The sequence below is a fragment of the Thamnophis elegans genome, chromosome 2, assembly GCF_009769535.1.
Source record: "Thamnophis elegans isolate rThaEle1 chromosome 2, rThaEle1.pri, whole genome shotgun sequence".
NCBI classification, from domain to species: domain Eukaryota; kingdom Metazoa; phylum Chordata; class Lepidosauria; order Squamata; family Colubridae; genus Thamnophis; species Thamnophis elegans.
Window position 1 is genome coordinate 82262519 of NC_045542.1, and position 19250 is coordinate 82281768.

General features: G+C 39.1%; 1 protein-coding gene across 1 annotated transcript; it reads left to right on the forward strand.

The window, feature by feature from the left end:
• Positions 1–3430: 3430 nt before the first annotated feature.
• GNPDA1 (glucosamine-6-phosphate deaminase 1) lies at positions 3431–18301 on the forward strand. Its single transcript, XM_032208980.1, has 7 exons — positions 3431–3518; positions 7264–7393; positions 8982–9083; positions 10928–11110; positions 12197–12381; positions 14955–15129; positions 17965–18301. The coding sequence occupies exons 2-7, from the start codon at positions 7270–7272 to the stop codon at positions 18057–18059; spliced, it is 864 nt and encodes a 287-aa protein (XP_032064871.1). The 5' UTR covers positions 3431–3518; positions 7264–7269; the 3' UTR covers positions 18060–18301.
• Positions 18302–19250: the final 949 nt, after the last annotated feature.

Here is a 19250-nt window from a genome sequence, read left to right on the forward strand (position 1 = left end):
TTAAATTTTTTTAACATTTTCTAATGGTGGTGTGCCTTGTGATTTTTTTCATGAAAAAAGTGTGCCTTTGCACAAAAAAGGTTGAAAAACACTGGACTAGATGACCTACAAGGTCCCTTCCAATTCTGTTAACCAAGTGCCATGCTCTGGGCATCTCTTGAGGAGCCCTGCCCAAGATGGACTTTTTAGGGGCATGATTGGATACATACATGGCCCGATTGTCTCCATCCTTGCATTTGACTCTTTTTCCAGACAATGCACACCTGTGTTTACTGGTAGTCCTCGGCTTATAGTCTTTCATTCAGTAACCCTTCAAAGTTACGGCAGTGAAAAAAGGCAGTTTTTCACACTTAAGGCTGTTGCAGCAGCCCCATGGTCACTGATCCAAATTTGGATGCTTGGCAACTGGCATGCATTTATAATGGTTGCGGTGTCCCAGGTTCTTGTGATCATGTTTTACAACCTCCTGACCAGCAAAGTCAATGGGGAAGTCAGATTCACTTAACAGCTGAGGTACTAACTTAACAACTGTAGTGATTCACTTAGCAACGGAGGCAAGAAACTTTGTACAATGGGACAATTTAACTGCCTTGCTTAGAAAATGGACATTTTGGGCTCAGTTGTGGTCATAAGTTGAGGATTACCTGTACAAGGTGGAATTCACTGTAGAGCTCCTGAAACACTGTCGTTAGTGTGAAAAATAGAGCTACTGTATTAGGGTAATGTGATCATCTTCGGGCCAGACCTCCATCTGTGTGAAAAGTGACAAAAATTTAGGGGCGTAAATTATGGGAGTACCAGCCAAGTCATCCATATGAATATGAATGAAGTAGTCCAGGAGTAAAACATCTGCAAAAGATTTAATAGATTAAGAATACTTTATATTTCATATTTTTGTTTATAATGCATTCTCCAAGACATTAGAAAATGTTTCTCTCTTTGGGTACCTTCGTTGCATTTTATTTGGAAATGGTACTCAACATGATGAATACAAATTTAAAAACTAAAAAATATGACTAAAGACATACAGACAAGTTAAATTAATATCCACCTCAGGAAAAAGCCAGGTTCCATCTAAATTTTATAAGATTGTGCAGCTAAATATTGTCTTTATCAATTGAACATAAAAAGGAGATAATAATTTGACATTCCTGGCAAGCAATAGTTGTCTGAGCAGTTGCACCAAAGCGCTGTTGTTGTTCAGGGTGTGTCAGTGCCTGGGGGGTCAGAAAGTTAAATGACTATTGAGTGGCTTGTGTATATTTCTTTGATGAGTTCATCTTCAATAAACATTGTTGGTTTTTATTTTGCTAAATTTGTTTTATTGTAATGTAGTATTAAAGCGCTTTCCTGTGGCATTTGTGAAACATACAGTCAAATAATTTAATTTAAAAAAATAATGAACTCACATTCTACTATCTTGAGTTATTGTCAAATAAATCCATTATGAAGACAGGACTAAATGGACTTTCTTTGAAAATGTTAAAGTTCAGCTAAGCTTTTCAAAAAGAAAGTTAATGGCAACCTGTCACCTGTTGCTTAGATGTTCCGTCTTTTTTTCCCATAAGGACCGATTTTTGTGGTATTAGCATTGTCTGATGTGCAGAATGCAAGATATGAGAAGTCTACTGAAATTCAAAAATATTTCTACAGGGAGAAGAAATTGGAAAACCTGCAGCACTTTAAGAATTGAATGATATTGTTCAATTGGCTATGAAATGACAAGTCATGTGACAGGAGCAGTGAATACAAAAGCAGGAGAAGGTCTTGAAATATGTTAAAATAAACAGCGCTGACTGCTTCAACACTATACAAAGATTTTGTGGCAAGCCCTATTAGTTTTTAAGAAAACCAACTTTTCTGCCATTGGACCAAATGCAACAAATCTGACATTTGATTGGTACTTCATTGTTAAGTCTAATTAAAAACCTAACAGTTGACATCCATGACTGAATACCCCTGATGTTCAAGGGCAGGAATGAAATAGCAAGGTTCATTCCAAAAGCCTTTTCCACCTCCCTCTTATAGAAAGACCATGGTAGAGATTCAGGCCCTGCTTGCTACCAGACATAACTGGTGACTCTTGAATTAAAATATCTGATCAGCTATGGAAGCTACTGAGGATACACTGGGGATTTCATTTATTGGGGAATAAGCTTCAGTGTTTTTACTGCTATATTTAAAAGCATCGGCCATTTCCTCATCAGTGATTTATTGTATTAAGCAGCCATCACTATCACTGTTCTACAAGCACAGCAAAGATTGTATGATGCTATAAAAATAAATAAAAGTAAAGCCTTCTAGTTGGGCTCAAATTCTGGTGGCCTTATGGAGAGATCCATGCATTTTCTTGAGAACAAGGTAGGAATGGTTGACTATCTAAAAGAAAGTCAAGAGATTTTCAGCTTTTATTTTTTAGAGACACCTTATTTGCAAAAGGACCAGCAGAACCCACAGAATCTATGTTTTTGTCTAGAAAAACAGAACCTATAATTTATTTACATTACAGTTCTCATGACAACTATTGCTGTAGGTTGACAACTTTTATTTTGGTTTGTTTTACTAATATTATAAACCAATCTAATCTCCAGCACCGGGGAATATCAACCTCAATATATCACGTTTCTTTATTCAATGCGTTTCCTTTCCTTTTCTCAGCACAATAAAATAGCAGGTCCCAACAACAGACACCCAATCATCCTTTCCTACTTAGGGAACACCTCTGCAGAACCCCCCACAAGCCAAATTAAAAGAAACTGAATCCTCTTTACAGATGTTAGGAAAGAAATGGCCATCATTCAGTCAGTTGTTCTGTTCTCCCCCTTTGTGAGATTTTCAGCTGTTTGAAAAAACAAGCAACAAGGAGACTCAGAATGGGAACTTATCCCAAAGGTGCTTTTCCAAGAGGCAGCTGGACTTTTTTGTTGTTGTTTTTTTTCTTTGAAGACGTTTGGCTTCTCATCCAAGAAGCTTCCTCAGCTCTGAATGAAGTTTCCTGGATGAGAAACAAAACCTTTTCAAAGAAAAACAAAAAAAAAGTCCAGTTGCCTCTTGAAAAAGCACCTTTGGGACAACCATGACCCTGGATGACTGAGAATCTCCATACAGACAATGGGAACTTATCTACGCGCCCGTAAAAGAAGACAAGGACGGTCGCAAAACACAATCTGGATGTCTCCTAACTTTCTAGGAAGGGACAAATTGATGAGGCCGGAAAGGAGCCCAGCTGCTCGGAGGTAGAACCCCGAACGCCTGGAGAATCTTCAGATCCTTCGACAAGAAACAGAGGAGCAGAAGCGCTCCAAGCCGCTCCAAGCCGCAAAGAAGGCGCCACGATGAAAGGTGCAAAGACTCCTCTTGCGCGGATCCGGGGAGGAGGAGCGCAGGAAGTCGCCGGGGGGCGGCGACAGTCGAGGAACGCTGCGAGCTCAGCGTTTTGTGTTTTGTTTTTTTTACATGTGACGGGATGAGGTCATAAGAAGGCGGGCCCAGTGGGAGCGAGTGGCCGCCGAGGAGAGGTGAGTGGCAAGGCAGGTTGCTCGAATCGGGGCCCCCGGGAGTTGCTTTCCGCGCGCCTCGTATTCGCGGCCCGGAAAAGCGGCGTTTCTGCGGAGGCGCAGGAGGACTTGTTTTAAACCCGGGGGGTGGCTGCGCCTCTTGCCCCCAGAGCCCCTTTCCAGAGCGCGCTTGAGAAACTTCCTTCCTCCTTTGCTCCGCTTCTATTTTCCTCTCTTCGTGAAACCTCGTGACTTCTTTCCCCGAGGGGTCCCGTTCGGCTTCCTTCCCTTTAACAATCTCTATGGCGCCAGTATTATCAGGAGGAATCTAGGAGGACTTTTTCAGAGGTCTAAGCTTTCCTGAACCCACAACTTGCTTCAGGGCAACCAGACTCCTCTTTGAGTGTTCAGGCCAACTCTGAAGAGCTTAACAAACACAAATGGGTGGTTAACACCAATGTTCCCTCTAATTTTTTTTCAGTGTGAGCAGAAAAATATAGTGTTTGAGCGGCATATTTTCATGCCTGAGCACCTGAATTTTTTTCACAGATGTCACCTAAGACAACAACAAAATCAGTATTATTTGAAACTCATGTATGTTTATTTATGTTTATTCAAGGTACCCGCTTAATTAAAAGTGTTATATAATATCAGTATCACTTAACAACGCTCCTGCTTAGCAACCAAAATGTTGGCTCAGAAAGTCTGGCATTTGAAGCACGCAAGTCTTAAAGCTGTTGTTACAAGACCCTTGCACCCCTAACCCTTTAGGGGAAAAAACCCCAGGGGTCTTCAAACGTGACAGCTTTAAGACTTGTGGACTTCAACTCCCAGAATTCCTCCCTGAGGGGAATTATATATGTGGACTGTTTCATAGTTACATTAGAGAACTGCATTGTTAGAACTTAGCACAAGAGATACCTTTTATCTGAAAATCCAAATAGAGTAAACCTGCTATTATCCCAGAGCAATAATGTCATTTGTCCCAATCTGTTTTACGAGTCTGTATTAAAATAGATAGAAATATTTTCACTAAATTTTATAGATCTATATTTCAGGAACCTATCAGAAGTTAGGGCAAGATAAGAGTGGAAGAATGAATTTTGTTGCAGGTCATGGGGATTTTTTCAGCATCTTAAAAGTGGAGCGCATGTGCATTGAACTAGCAATACCCATTTAATAACAAAAGGAAATGGCTGAATTAAATTTGGTAAAGTTGCAAGCGAGCTGTAAAAAGCTTGTGGTTTTTAAAATCAGAGAATCAGAAGGGATACTGGAGGTCTTCTAGTCCAGCCCCTTGTCCAAGGCAGGAGTCTTTATATCATTTGAGACAAATGGCCATCCAGTCTTTTGAAAACCTGTAGCAAATGAATTAAGATTCCATTGATTTTAATTGTTCTTACTGTCAGATTTCTCCTTATTTCCAGCTTGAGTCTCCTTCTGACAAGTTTCCATTGCTTCTTGTCCTGTCCTCAGGTGCTATTGCTGCCACCTCCTCCTCCTCCTCCAACAGCACCAACACATTTGCTGCCCAGCGCTGCGGCTGAGGTGAAGCCGCCAAAGCTCCCGCTGGCGCCCCCGCAGCGTTGGGCGGAAATCCGGCAGTGCTGTTGGAGGAGGAGGAGGCGAACCAGCCTGCCACCGCCGGCCACCGCCAGCCCCGCCGCTCTTCCCACCCCCTTCCCAGCCCCACAGTCCAGCAGTCGCAGCAGAAGCAGCCCCGGGGCTCCGCTGCCGCTCCCCACATTTTCTGGACGGGGTCTTACAGGAAGGAATCCCCCTTTGAAGAGCACGGCTCTTCAAAACAAGTCTGGGGAGGTCCTTTGCAGGCGGCCAATTCTAGCCGCCTGCAAAGGACTTCCCCACGTTTGCTTTAAAGAAATCTCTGCGCGGCAGTTAGAAACTGCTGCGCGGGGGTTTCTTTCCACGTGCGCGGCCACACAGCCGCGCACCTTAGAGGGAACAGTGGTTAACACATAACAGCTTTCCATTGATAAAATGCTGATAATCAGCGACCTACAGAATAGAATAGAACGGAATGCAAAAGGAATAGGAATAAAAATTTAATTGTCACTTTGAATGCACACTAATCGGCATAAATTACAATGAAATTTTGCATACAGCTCTCAAAGGGTCATCACCTCCTATATTCACTACATAACCATGGATAAATAAATAAATAAATACAAAATTATGCATATACCACATCAATGACACAGAAAAACAACTGTGTAATTCAGATGTATAAATAACCACCGTCTCTTCTCTCTCTTTCACCATTGCTCAATTTAAAATCCTACCTCAGTTTACCTGTCCATGCTTCTGATCCCAAAAACTTATTAATATGTTCCAGTTTCAGTCTAAAGTGCTGCCAGACCCCTTCTGATTTCTGGATACCATAGCACCATTTATGCTTGATATTTTTGGATACTATAGCACTCTTACAATGTCAGCAACTTTTACAATCAACTTAACCAGACTCATTGCATAAAAGACTTTGCTGCTTTTCTAACCCATTCATTTATGAATGGAAGTGTGGTATTTAACGAATGCTGATGGTAGCTGTAAGGTCTGCATTTGCAGCAAAAGTCACAGAAGTATGGATGATATTGCTAAAAACCAATGGATTTTTATGGCTCCAGTGTTCAAGGAGCACTGTCCATTCTGTGTAATGTATGAAGTGTGAATCTTAATTACAGGAAAGAGGAGACAAGTTGTAGCATATTAAAATTGCACATAATAACAAAAAGACCAGAACACTTCCTCATCAGCAATCAACACCCAGATGAGCAGATATTAACACCAAGATTAACATAAGACCAACAAGAAGCAAATCATACACAAAGTAAGGAACTGCCAAAGAAGCTCACAGTAAACAACCCAACCAAAGAACCACTCCCATTTACACTGAAAGGGCAAGCTATTAGAACATGGGTGTCAAACTTGATCACATCATGTGATGTCACGTGACATATCACGACATTATTATTATTTTTGCCTTTGTGGAGCATGGTGGACGTGGCCTGCATGTGAGGCATCTGGTCTGTGGGTTGCCAGTTTGGCACCCCTGCATTAGAATATAAAATAAGAGCAAACTCCACTCGCTAGTAGCACTGATGTTACCTAGTTTGGGTAATGAAAAATCTGTAGTAAAATAACTAAACTCAGGGATCCTTCACAAATAACGTTGTGCTGCTCTTTAACTTTTTCAGAACAATGATCACATCTGTCAAGTATTTGGGGGAGTAAGAAGCTCTTAGATAGAATACTATTTGAAGACAGTATAGGTAGTCCTCAACTTACAATAGTTTGTTTAGTGATTGTTCCACGCTACAACGGCACTGAAAAAAGGGACTTACAGACATTTGTTACACATACAGTACCCCCATGGTCACATGCTCAAAATTCAGACGCTTGGCAACTGACTCATATTTATGATGGTGCAATGTCCTGGGATCATTTGAGCACCTTTTGCAAACCTTCTGGCAAGCAAGGTCAATGGGGAAGCCAGATTCACTTAACAAACGCATTACTAACCTTGCAATTGCAGTGATTTACTTAACAACTGTGGCACAAAAGTTATAAAATGGGGCAAAACTCACTTAACAAATGTTTCACTTATCAACAGAAATTTTGGGCTCAATCGTGGTCATAAATAGAGGACTACCTGTAATGTTTATATCTACATAAATAGCCATTCCTGCCTTCACATGTTGTTTAGTTTACAAGTGAAATGTATAATCCGAACATTCTTCCAAAATTGCAGGTTACAATGAAGCTTATAATTCTAGAAAATTACAATGAGGCCAGTGAATGGGCTGCAAAGTACATTAGGAACAGAATAATCCAGTTTAATCCAGGACCAAATAAATATTTCACTCTTGGACTTCCCACTGGTAAGTTACAAACTTCAGTTCGTAGGAGGTGAGCTATGGAGTCATAATTTACTCTGGTCTAATTCAGATAAAAGACTGTCTTGCTAGTGTTATGATCAAGCTGTCATTCTTTACACAGGATGTTTGTCATAAATGATTATTAGGTGACTAATATTTTGGAAGGCAGTTTGTTTTCTCAAATTTAGAAGAAAAAACTTTACATGGAAATAATTATCAAGAGCTTGCAATTTTGTTTGAACACGTGGACATTTAATTGGGATACACATTCAGCAGACTTTTATACACTTTACTTCTAGACTACACAAATCTGTCATGAACATTCTCACATTTAGATGCCTGTAGCAAGTCTGGCTAGATACTTTGCTAATGGGCTGAGCAGACTTTACATATTTTTTGACACTACAGTTTGATACGTCACTAAAATAGTAAAAAATAAAACATCCAGCCTCTGTATTAATAGTCCATACAATTTTCATCATCATAACAATGCTTGCATTGCTATAATGGTAGATGGAATTAGATGCCTTTTTAATTTAATTTTTAATGCACTATTCCCAACAAAGCTCCACTGTTCCTGTGACATGTACGCTTTTTTCTCCATAACATTTAATAATTTACCTCAAGCCATACTTTGTGTTACTGATTGGAAATGGAGTTGGAATGAAACATATTCTTTTACAAAATGCATGTGCCTATCTTTTCCAACAAAGACATCATATTGTGAGGCATAATTTAAATTTTCCTTTTTCTTTCTTTCTTTTTTAATGTGCAATCATGTCTGATTTACAGTGATTGACTGACCAAGCTCTGTAGTTTTCTTGGATTTTTCAAAATTGGTTTGTCATTGCCCCTTTCCCAGGGCTTAAAGAAAGTGACTGGCCCAAGGTCACCCAGCTGACATTGTGCTAAGGCAGGACTAGAACTCACAGTTTCCCAGTTTCTAACCTGATGCTTTAACTACTGCACCAAACATCTTCCCTAAAATCTAATAATTTAATTCTGGACATTAACTGTTGTTTCATTTCATTGGTTATTGTTGAAGGGAACGGGGGTCCCTGTGCTGATGTTTACTGTCAGATGAATAAGATTTATTGTAACTAAGAAACAGGATGAGATTGTTTTTTCTCTGGCTCTCTATTTCTGGATCACTTTGCCACTACCTGTTATTTTAGTCTATTCTCTTGTGTTGTAGTATTGAATCATACCTTTGTTTCTACATTTGGCCGTTTATCGTTTGCATAGTAAAGAACTCATTAGGTAGGAACACTGATCCCAAATTCCTGTCTACTACATCATTCCAGAGATATAAAAAAAATATATTCATTTCATGAATTACATGATGAATACATGCATTCATCAGCAATCCTCTGAAGAATGCTTCACCATTAACCACAAAGAAAGGGTCACTGGCAGTGAAGGCTGTTGCAGTTTTGAAGATCTTGATGAAGCTGTCGCTGAGCTGAAGAGCATGTGTGGGCCATTGTTTCTGTAGTCACATTAACCATTGCAGTTGTCAGTTAAATAAATGCCTTTTGTGTAGTACAACCTTTGTTTTCATGGATGGTGTATTGCTTCCTTTGCTTTCTAGGAAGTACCCCATTAGGATGTTACAAAAAACTGATTGAATATTGTAAGAATGGAGATCTCTCTTTCAAATATGTGAAAACCTTCAATATGGATGAATATGTAGGTGAGTCCCCTTCATATTCAAAGCTGTAGGGAGGTGTCGTCATCTTTTATATTTCTTGTCAGTACATTTTCTTTATTACATACAGGTAAAGATGAACTTATTTCTACATTGTAGTTTGGCGAGTCAAAATCTGAGTTGTGAACTATAAACTCATATATCATCTTTTAGCAGTAACCCATCTGAGCAGAAGTAAACCATTCTCTTAGTATTGTGGCCCACCAGCGGAGTTGGCAGCATAGTCAGACAGTGAAGATGTTGGGGAGGAACATGGGCCAGTCCTGGAGGCTGGGGAAGGCTCGAACAAGGGCTCTGCGTCGGAGGCAGTGATGGGGCCAAGGCTGTCTGGCAGTTCTCAGCTGCCTTTGGAGATAGACAGCAGTGAGGCAGAGGAACAGCTGGAGCCTGTTCCCAATGTGTGCATGCACAGAGCTGCCAGAAGAAAAGAACAGCTAAGAAATCAGGGTAACATGGGAGTAAAGCCACAGGTGGACGGTGAATGGCCCCTCCCATAGGAAATAAAAGAGGAGCGAAAGGAGAGTGGGCTTTTGCAGGAAACAATTCATTTGTTCGTTCGTTCCTTCCTTCCTTCATTTGTTTGTGCGTTAGTTCGTTTCAGGAGTGTGAAGATCTGTCCGTGAATCTCAGAGACTCTGCCAAGTCTTTCATTGCACAGCACTTTATTTGGAAAATATTTACATGGCAGCTTTCCAAGCTAGATAAGGTCTGTGGTCATAAATTCACCTTTGAAAGACTGTTTACCAGGCCTTTGCTGAATGTGAATGAAAGGAATTCACATTCGTTTAATAAAAGGGGTTTTGTCGTTAGCAAGTATACAAATGATAGTACTAATCTATCTTAAAATACTTATTTATACAATTATACATAATTGTATAAATTATGTGATCATTTATAGAAAATAATAAGATATAGTTATTGAAAGTGTAAGCTTCTGAATATTTCTCTTTAAGGTATCATCTGTGAAAAACAATGGGCAGACAAATGAGTATCCAATTGTAGAAGGAAGAAAGGAAGCACTTTGAAAGGTTAATTCAGGCTAGGCCACCTAAGATCCTTCAAAGGATCTTGAGGATGAGACAGTCCTAAACTGACTCTTTTTGACTCTACCCTTTCCAGACTCATGTGTAAGAAGAAAGCTAGGATGGTTGTTCTTTCTTTGATTCTGATAAAAATTGTTGAGAGATACCCTCTAGTTCAGTGAGTGGCGCTCTACCCAGCTGGAGAGGGGGTTTGCCGGGCGGCTGCTCATGAACATGGTCACCTCATGGCTGCTTCCCTGATGCTGTGCCTGGCTCTTCGGGAGCCCGCTTGCAAGGGAGTGGCCGCCCGGCAACCCCCCTCTCCGGCCAGGCAGAACGCCACTCCTCAACCTAGTGGTATCCCGAAGGCGGCAAGCAATGTGAGCGCCTCCCCCCCCCGGTTCCCGGCTTGGCGCCTTCAGAATACCTCTAGGTCGGTGAGCGATGCTATGCCTGGCCGGAGGGGGGGGGTTTGCCAAGGGGGCTTATTTTCGGGGGTGGGCTGATATTTTTGCCCACGTGAAAAATGTGGCAAGGCATTAGTTTCAGGACAGGTCGTATTTTCGGGGAAACACGGTAGTTCTGGGTGCACAACTCCAGCTAGCAGCTGCTCTGTAAGAGCTCAGCAAGCTATCTTCCCCAGCTTGCTACCAAATCATTTTTAACTGGAATTGCCAGTGGCCAAACCTAAAACCTTCTGCATATGGAACAGTAATTTTCTACTGTCCTTTCAATATTACGGATAGAAAGATGAGACATAAATAAATGAACTAAAAGCAATCACATGCCAACACACTATTCTCACAGGTCTTCCAAGGGAACATCCAGAGAGTTACCATTCCTTCATGTGGAATAACTTCTTCAAGCATATTGACATCTCTCCTGAAAACACTCATATTCTGGATGGGAATGCAGCCGACTTGCAGGCAGAGTGCGGTGCCTTTGAAGACAAAATAAAAGCAGCTGGAGGAATAGAACTCTTTGTTGGGGGTGAGTATTTAAAGGTATTGGAAGCAGGAGTGAAGTTATAGAGGGGAGGATTCATCACAGCTTTCAGACTACTTCAAAACACCCAATTTTCAAGGGAGATATTTTTGATGCTGCAAATCAGACTAGTGATATACTTCAAGGTGATACAAAACAAGACTTTGTGAACAGACTTGTGGTCATCTTTCAAGCTAAGTTAATCTCTAATGTTTCTCAAAATTACACTCAAAAAGGAAAACAAGAATAATAATGATAGATGGAACTGGATTGTTTTAAAAATTGAACCTATAAATGGTCTTTTTCAAATGATGATGCAGGTACAAATAGATAAGGCCCTAATACTGATGCCATTTGTGGGAAGACTTCTTACAGAAATCGTTGTAGTGACAGAGGTGTTATGCTGGCATCAGGGAGATCTATCTGAAAATTCACCTGTGATCTAGGAGGTTCACTGGTTGACTCTCACCACAATCTGCTTCTCGGGGTTTTGAGCAAAAATATATATATAAAAAAAGGGGGGGGTACTTTCCCTACTGTCTTGAACTCCAGAATAAAAGGCAAGATGTAAAATTAATGAGATGTTATGTGACATCAGGGAAGATGAACATTTTTTTATTGGCTATGAGACTAAATTTTAATGAGGCAGCAAATTGAAATATTGCATATGGGTATAAAAGTCCTTTTGTGAGTCATTTTGCTGGTGGGTTGAATATCTGGAAAGGTTCTGTGATTAGCAGCTTAACCCTGAATTTGGAAATCCATTTGTCTGGGGAGGGGCATTTATTGATGAACTATAAGCTTAGCTCCATAGTGCTAGAGCAGTCACAGTTAACATTGATCTGCATCATTAGTTCTAGTCCTCTTTCCAGAAATGTTGCTAATTCCTGTAAGAGAATGTTCTTGTTTCAGATGTTTGGCAGTATGTAAACGTTTCGACAATTACTGTCTGTATTAGGGCCTAAAGAAACATTCACAACCATCTGTTTAAATGATGCACTAATTATTCTGAAATACTTAATCCTGAGGCATATTTACTGTTTAGCAGTTATCAATCAATTATAATAATTATTTCAATTATTTCCCCTACAGGTATTGGTCCAGATGGTCATATTGCCTTCAATGAACCAGGGTCAAGTTTGGTATCTAGAACTAGAGTGAAGACATTAGCTATGGACACAATATTGGCTAATGCTAGATTCTTTGAAGGTGACCTTTCCAAAGTGCCCACAATGGCTCTCACAGTTGGAGTGGGTACAGTCATGGATGCCAAAGAGGTTAGAAGCATAATAAATACTTCCAGATAAGAGATAGAGTGGGATATGGAACAAGAAGTTTGTCTGAAAAGAAGAATTCTAGGTTTCTCAGTATTCTGTAACAGTGGTCTCCAACCTTGGCAACTTTAAGACTTGTGGACTTCAACTCCCAGAGTTCGTCAGCCAGCAAAGCTCTGGGATTTGAAGTCCACAAGTCTTAAAGTTGCCAAGGTTGGAGACCACTGTTATAAAATACTGGACTTGGAAGATATCATGGTGGCCATGAAGTCCAATTCCTTTTCAGAACAGGAATCAAAATTAAACTATCCCCTATAATTTACTGTGCAGCCCTATTTGAGAAAATCCAGCAAAATGGACCTCATTTCATTAATACGCTGTAATTCATCTATAATATGAAATTGCTATTACTGGGAAGGTTTTTTTTACATTTTTAACCACAACCTATCTTCCTAAAACCGGAATCCTTAATTCTCTTCTTTTTATTGCATTCCTGGAAAATTGAGAATCTTTTATCTTCCATGTTATATCCTTCCAAGTATTTGAAGAATGCTATTATGTGTTCCCATTGGCCATCTTCTCAAGGTCTGCATTTCCATTTCTTTTTATCTTTCTACATAGGACTTTCTAATCTCCTGATAATCCTCACTGCTCTTTAAATCTGTTGCAGTTTGTTGGAATGTGGGTTGGTACTTAAATTGGAGCTGTATTTATTTCAAAACAAATCCATGTTTTTTCCTATTTAGGTATAGATCATGTGGTGTGTTAAAGAGCTGACCAGCGTCTACACATGCATGTTAACATTGAGCATGATGGAGAATTTAGAGAGGGAAGTTCCTTTGGGCTCCTTTTCTCTGATATTTGTAGTGGAGAATACAAACTGACCATATGCCTAGTGATGACTGTAAATGAAATGCTTTCCTGATATTTCCAAACTTATGCCTTGTTTGTTTTATTGAAAGTTTTGTTTTCTGTTGCATAATAAATAAGTTGTCTATGGAAGACAACAAACTTACCAAACATAATAGTACTTGACTAGAATGCAAAGCCTCTGAATGAAATTTTACAGTTTTACAAAATTCCAAATAAAAAGCTAAGTATATACAGTAAAATATTAATTTGTAATAGTATTATGAAGCTATTGTATGTAGTCAGTTAATACACTGACACCATTTTTGGAACCTTGGAAATAAAGCCGGGATTTTGCAGACCTCTTAAAGTCCGTGACCCGTCAAAACCGCGGTCCACTAAAGCACGCCCGATCAAAGTGCGTACGTGACGTCATCAGCAGCGCGACAAATAAAATTAAAAATAAAGTAAATTAAAATTAAATTAAAGCAAGCCGATTCACATAAAGGTAAGGGTTAGGGTTAGGGTTAGGGTTAGAGTTAGGTTAAGGGTTAGGGTTAGGTTTAGAGTTACGTTAAGCGTTAGGGTTAGGTTTAGGGTTAGGTTAAGGGTTAGCGTTAGGTTTAGCGTTAGGTTAAGGGTTAGGTTTAGGGTTAGGTTAAGGGTTAGGCTTAGGCTAGGTTTAGGGTTAGGTTTGGGGGGTTAGGGTAAGGTTTTCGCGTTAATTTTAAATTTACCGCTCACAGTGTGCCGTTTTCATCGCGCTGTGATGACGTCACGTACGCGCTTTCGTCGAGCGCGCTTTAGTCTACCATGGATTTGTGGTGGAACCTTAAAGTCTTCTGAAATCATTGCTTATAGCTCAGTGCATTATCATTATTGATAAGTAAAGATAAGAGAATTGATACTCATCCTGATTTTTTTTCTACATGCCATCCATTTTTACTGAACTGATCAGCTATAACTAGTTTGGTAAGTCTGCTAGGCAAATAAATTCACCAGCTTCTAGTTCACCAATGTTTATTACCGTGTTTCCCGAAAATAAGACAGGGTCTTTTTTTTTTGACCCCTGAAATAAATGCTTGGTCTTATTTTCAGGGAGGTTTTATTATTTTTGAGGTGCAGAAGGTGATGAGTGTGGTCACCACATGGCTGCTGCTGTGTTGCATTATTTTCAGGGAGGGCTTATTTGCAGGAGAGGGCTTATTTTAGTGCATGAGCTCAAAAGCCCAATTGGGCTTATTATCCGTGGAGGTCTTATTTTCAGGGAAACAGGGTAGTCCATCTGTTCTTGCATAGTAACACAAAACTCTTGGAGAAATGTCTTTCTGCTTAAAGGACACAGTATCTGTACAGTTCATAAATTAGCTCTTACTAGAATTACAGATTATAAACTGATATAATTAAAAGCAAATTGTCCTTTTACCAGCTTGCTATAAAACATGGAGCTCTCTTTGTTTTTGGTCTTATTTTTCCTCCCAGATTTTTTGTAAAATAGAATTCTATATAGCTCTAATGATTACATCTTCTCCCTTTTACTTTCTTGGAAAAAGTTCTCATATGTTGGTAAAACTTACTTCTTGCAGATATTTGTGGCCTATACCATCTCCTTTTTCCCAACTTGAAATACATGCATACCAGTAGTTGAGGATAGCAAGGACCATTTAGTATTTATGATGCTTTTCATTAAAAGCCTAATTGTGTTTCCTGTATGTCTTGTCATTCAGGTTATGATTCTGATCACAGGAGCCCATAAAGCATTTGCATTATACAAAGCAATTGAAGAAGGGGTGAACCACATGTGGACTGTTTCTGCGTTTCAGCAACATCCCCGAACCATCTTTATATGCGACGATGATGCTACTCTGGAGCTTAAAGTAAAAACTGTGAAGTATTTTCAAGGTAGATTGTTGTCCAAATCTCAGAAATAATCTATGAATGTCTAGAATATAAGCAGGCATTAACACACCAGTAATGTTTGGCAATTCACCTTTACAAATCATGTTGCAAAAATCATCCATGAAGCTGGTACCTCTTTTGGCGGCAGTTAAAATGTATCAGGAGCTGCAAATACAATTTGGGACTGTCATGCGTTAACTACAAGGAGTACCTTGGGAGATTTTAACTTGTAACACAAACTTGTCTTATTGGTTTCTCCACTATTTCTTAGCATTTTTGTATTGAAAAGCTTCCCACAAGGCTGTAGGTACATTTGGCTCATTTAGATTAACACTTTTAGTGTTGCCCTTTCGTCTTACCCTTTTTGAAAATCAGATTACTTTCTCAACCTGCTGATTTTTGCCATTTTAAGTGAAATGTTTGTATCTTTTACCCACCCATACCCTACAAGCATGTCTTCTCTTTAAATTTCCTTGAGCCAGAATCCAGTTGAAGGGAAGCTTTAAATAGATAAAGGAATGTGTAAAAACAGCACCAAGAACCTAAGTCATGCATAAATGCATAAAAAAGGAACAAAGGGCTATTTGTGCCACCTCTCTAGTATTGTGGTGTATAACAAGTAGAGATGTTGGTGAAAGTTCCACTGAACCACCACAATCATCCTCTTGGGGTTCACCAACAATGAACAATTAAATATTTGCAGGAAGTTACAAACAGGTATGATGGTACCAGCTTTCTAAACGTATTGCTGGCTTCACATATCATGTTAAAGCCCTGCTTTTCTTAGCCAGCACATTAACAGTCATCTTTACTGTTAATGAAGGAGCTTGCAGGTAGCTGTTTATAAAATAGTCTCCTCAATCAAGATCAGCCTCAGAACCAAAGTTTAAAACACTGTTGTTTTCAAGTTCCACTTCACTTCATTCTCCTATTAGCAATGGAAGAGAGGTGTGTGTGTGTGTGTGTGTGTGTGTGTGTGTGTGTGTGTGTGTTGTTATACACTTTGGACTATTAAACAATGGATGTGAGGCATGACATGGAGATTCTCCCATCTAAATGACTCTGTATATTTTGATTATTTTAGATTTGTATCTTGCTTTTTTATTCCTCAAATAGGAATCTTCATAAGGGAGTCTGGGAGATACCAGGAGACTTAAAAGTAATCCAGAGCGTTTCCATGACTGAGGGAGTTGTTGAACTTGAGCCAATTCAGTCCTAGTCGCATATCTTATCCATTTCTCCACATTGGTGCTTTATCTTAGAATATAAGGATTGCATTTTCCTGTTCTAGACACAACATTCAAAAATATAAGAGGAAAAGAATTTAATGCAGAGAATGTTGGAGTGATATCAGTCTGCATCCAGAAAGAAAACAGTCATTCTTTCGTGTCAAACAGAATCAGCATTGGGACACATAAAGCAAAGGCAGATAAAAAAAGCTATTTTTTTAAAAAAATAATAAATTAAAAAAAGAACATTGGGGAAATGGAGAAATTGCTGTGCCTGACCTGGCTGCATTCTCTCTCCAGGGTGCTACTTTTTAAGAAACCAAGTTTTGCTTTTAATAATTTAGTGTGAAAATGAAAGCAATAAACAAAGAAGTAAAAAAAAAAAACAAGAATGCATATTTACAGAGACATACCCATATCCTCTGAATTGAGGCTATATCTTAAAAATATACAGGCAAAAGGCTTAATTTCTTTATTATTATTATTATTTTGGCTCTCTGTGCTTCAGTCCAGTATCTCTTGTATCTTTGTACAAGCTCCATGACTGTATGTACTCCATGTTGTTTGCATATCAAATGTATCAACATATTTTTTTTCTAATCCTGACATTTTTTCATGAGGAATTTTTGATGCTTGATAAATCTTGAAGCCTGTGGACTCTGCAATAGATAAAGTGTGCTGCTCTGTGGTCTTCTGAATTGGTTTTATATTTACAAGGTTAATATTCTAACTTTTAAGATGATTTTATATTGGGAGGGGGAGTTGTTTAGCAAAGTTTTATTTTTCTGTATCTCGTTAGATTGTCCTATGTCTGATATTTCTAATCACATGTCTCTGTTTTCTATAACTGGTGCTTGCTGTAGCAATACTTTCATTATTTCATTTTTATATATCAGAAATACAGCCAGCTGTGAGAATCCCTTCTCCCAGTGCACACACTTTCATATACACACAAAGTTAAGGGTAGGATACCAGGTTAAACATCTGCTTGGAAGACAGGTGGTAGTAGGAGGTACTATAAAATTGCTATTGATACCAAATACATTAGGCAAGGCAGTAGAGGGACCAGTGGTGGGTTTCAAATTTTTTTCGAACCTACTCTGTGGGTGTGGCCTCCTTTGTGGGAGTGGCTTGCCAGCCATGTGACCTGGTGGGAGTGGCTTGCAGGTCATGTGTTTTCTTTCTTTCTTTCTCTCTCCTTCCTTTTGTCTTTCTGTCCCTTTTTCCTTTTTTTTTTCTTTCATCTCTCTCACTTTTACTTTTCTTTCTTCCTCTCTTTCTCTTTCTCTCTGTGTGAGTCTGTGTGTGTGTGCGTGTGTCAGTGGTGGGTTTCAAAAAAATTTTGAACCTCTTCTATAGGTGTGGCCTGCTTTCCGGGTCCACTGGTGGAACCTCTTCTAACTGGTTCGGTAGATTTGATGAACCAGTTCTCCTGAACTGGTGCAAACTGGTAGGAACCCACCTCTGAGAGGGACCCAGAGGGTTTGGGGAGAAAGGTTTGAAGTCACTACCTCACAGATTCAAATATACTTGGTACAAGTGTAAGTTATTACTTGATAAAATATGACATTTACGTAAGAATTGAACTATTTTTGTTTCCTTTAACCAGGGTTGATGCTTGTTCACAACAAACTCGTGGAACCGCTCTACAGCATGAAAGAAGTTAGAGCAGAAAGTCAATCTGAAAAAGCCTACAGTGACTAGCCTCTCTGAGCAACCGGCTAGATCTTTCTGGTACCATTGCAAGAAGTTGGTGGAGAGCAGTTTTTCAATATACAATATACATTATTGGACTCAATTATTGAAAAGCATCTTTTTTTTCTACCAGGTGCAAGAGTAGGAGTGGATGCAACTGCATCAAGCAATGTCAAGTAACTCAGGACTAATTACACATCAGTTTCCTACTGTTTTAAGAACATAGACCAAATAAAGTAATGGCAACCTCATTTTCTTTTCTTTTTTTAATGGTTTAAAGAGTTTCCGGGATGGGAATGTTAACATTAGAATCCTAATTATGTAGAAAGAAATCTGCAGGATATGGACTTTTCATTACTTTTTGCATATTAAACGTATAAATGTTTATGAACAATTTGGGGTATATTTGTTAAAAATTGGAAATAAGAGTTGGATTTCATGAAAACGCAGCCTTTTGAGGAACGGGGGCGAGGGGGAGGCGACAAATGAAAAGCACTCTTTCAGACCATCTACTGGACCTCAATTCTTAATGCAGAAATATCAGACTTTTCTAAAGAGGTACAATTATGTAATGTGGGGAAGCATCAACTCTCGGCTCTTCTTCATTATTATCCAAGTCATCTTTTCCCAATCTGATTGACTTTTGCTAGGAATTCTGTGAATTGTAATTCAATCTGAAGGTATTAAAAGTGGGAAGCTTCTAAGAGTGCAGGAAAACATACTTCTCTATTATCTAAGTGGCCAGCAGAACAATTATTGGCATTTATGCCGGCCTTAGGAGGAAAAAATCATTTGTTTCCAGTTTGTAGTAGAAGTTGAAGTGCTAACTTTTATCTATAAAAACTCAAAACTCGGTAGGAATATTTTATTTTCAACTTCTATATATAACCATAGAGTTCGTGCTTAACACATTGTAGATAGGAAGAGCAGACATCTTTATGTCACCTTGGCCCAGAAGTATTTCTTCCTGATCTCTTCTGGACAAGCATTATTATTTATTTATTTTTTTGCAAATTTGAATGGAGCAAACAACTTATCAACCAGAGATATGATCATACAATGGAACTTTCCATGGACTGACCTGCCAACAGGTTCCAGCAGTAGTTTATTTTGTGAAAACTGAAGGATAGATACAAAATGACTGTTATGGCTAAAGGCAACCATTTGCAGATATCTAGTATTTATCAGACAAACTAATTA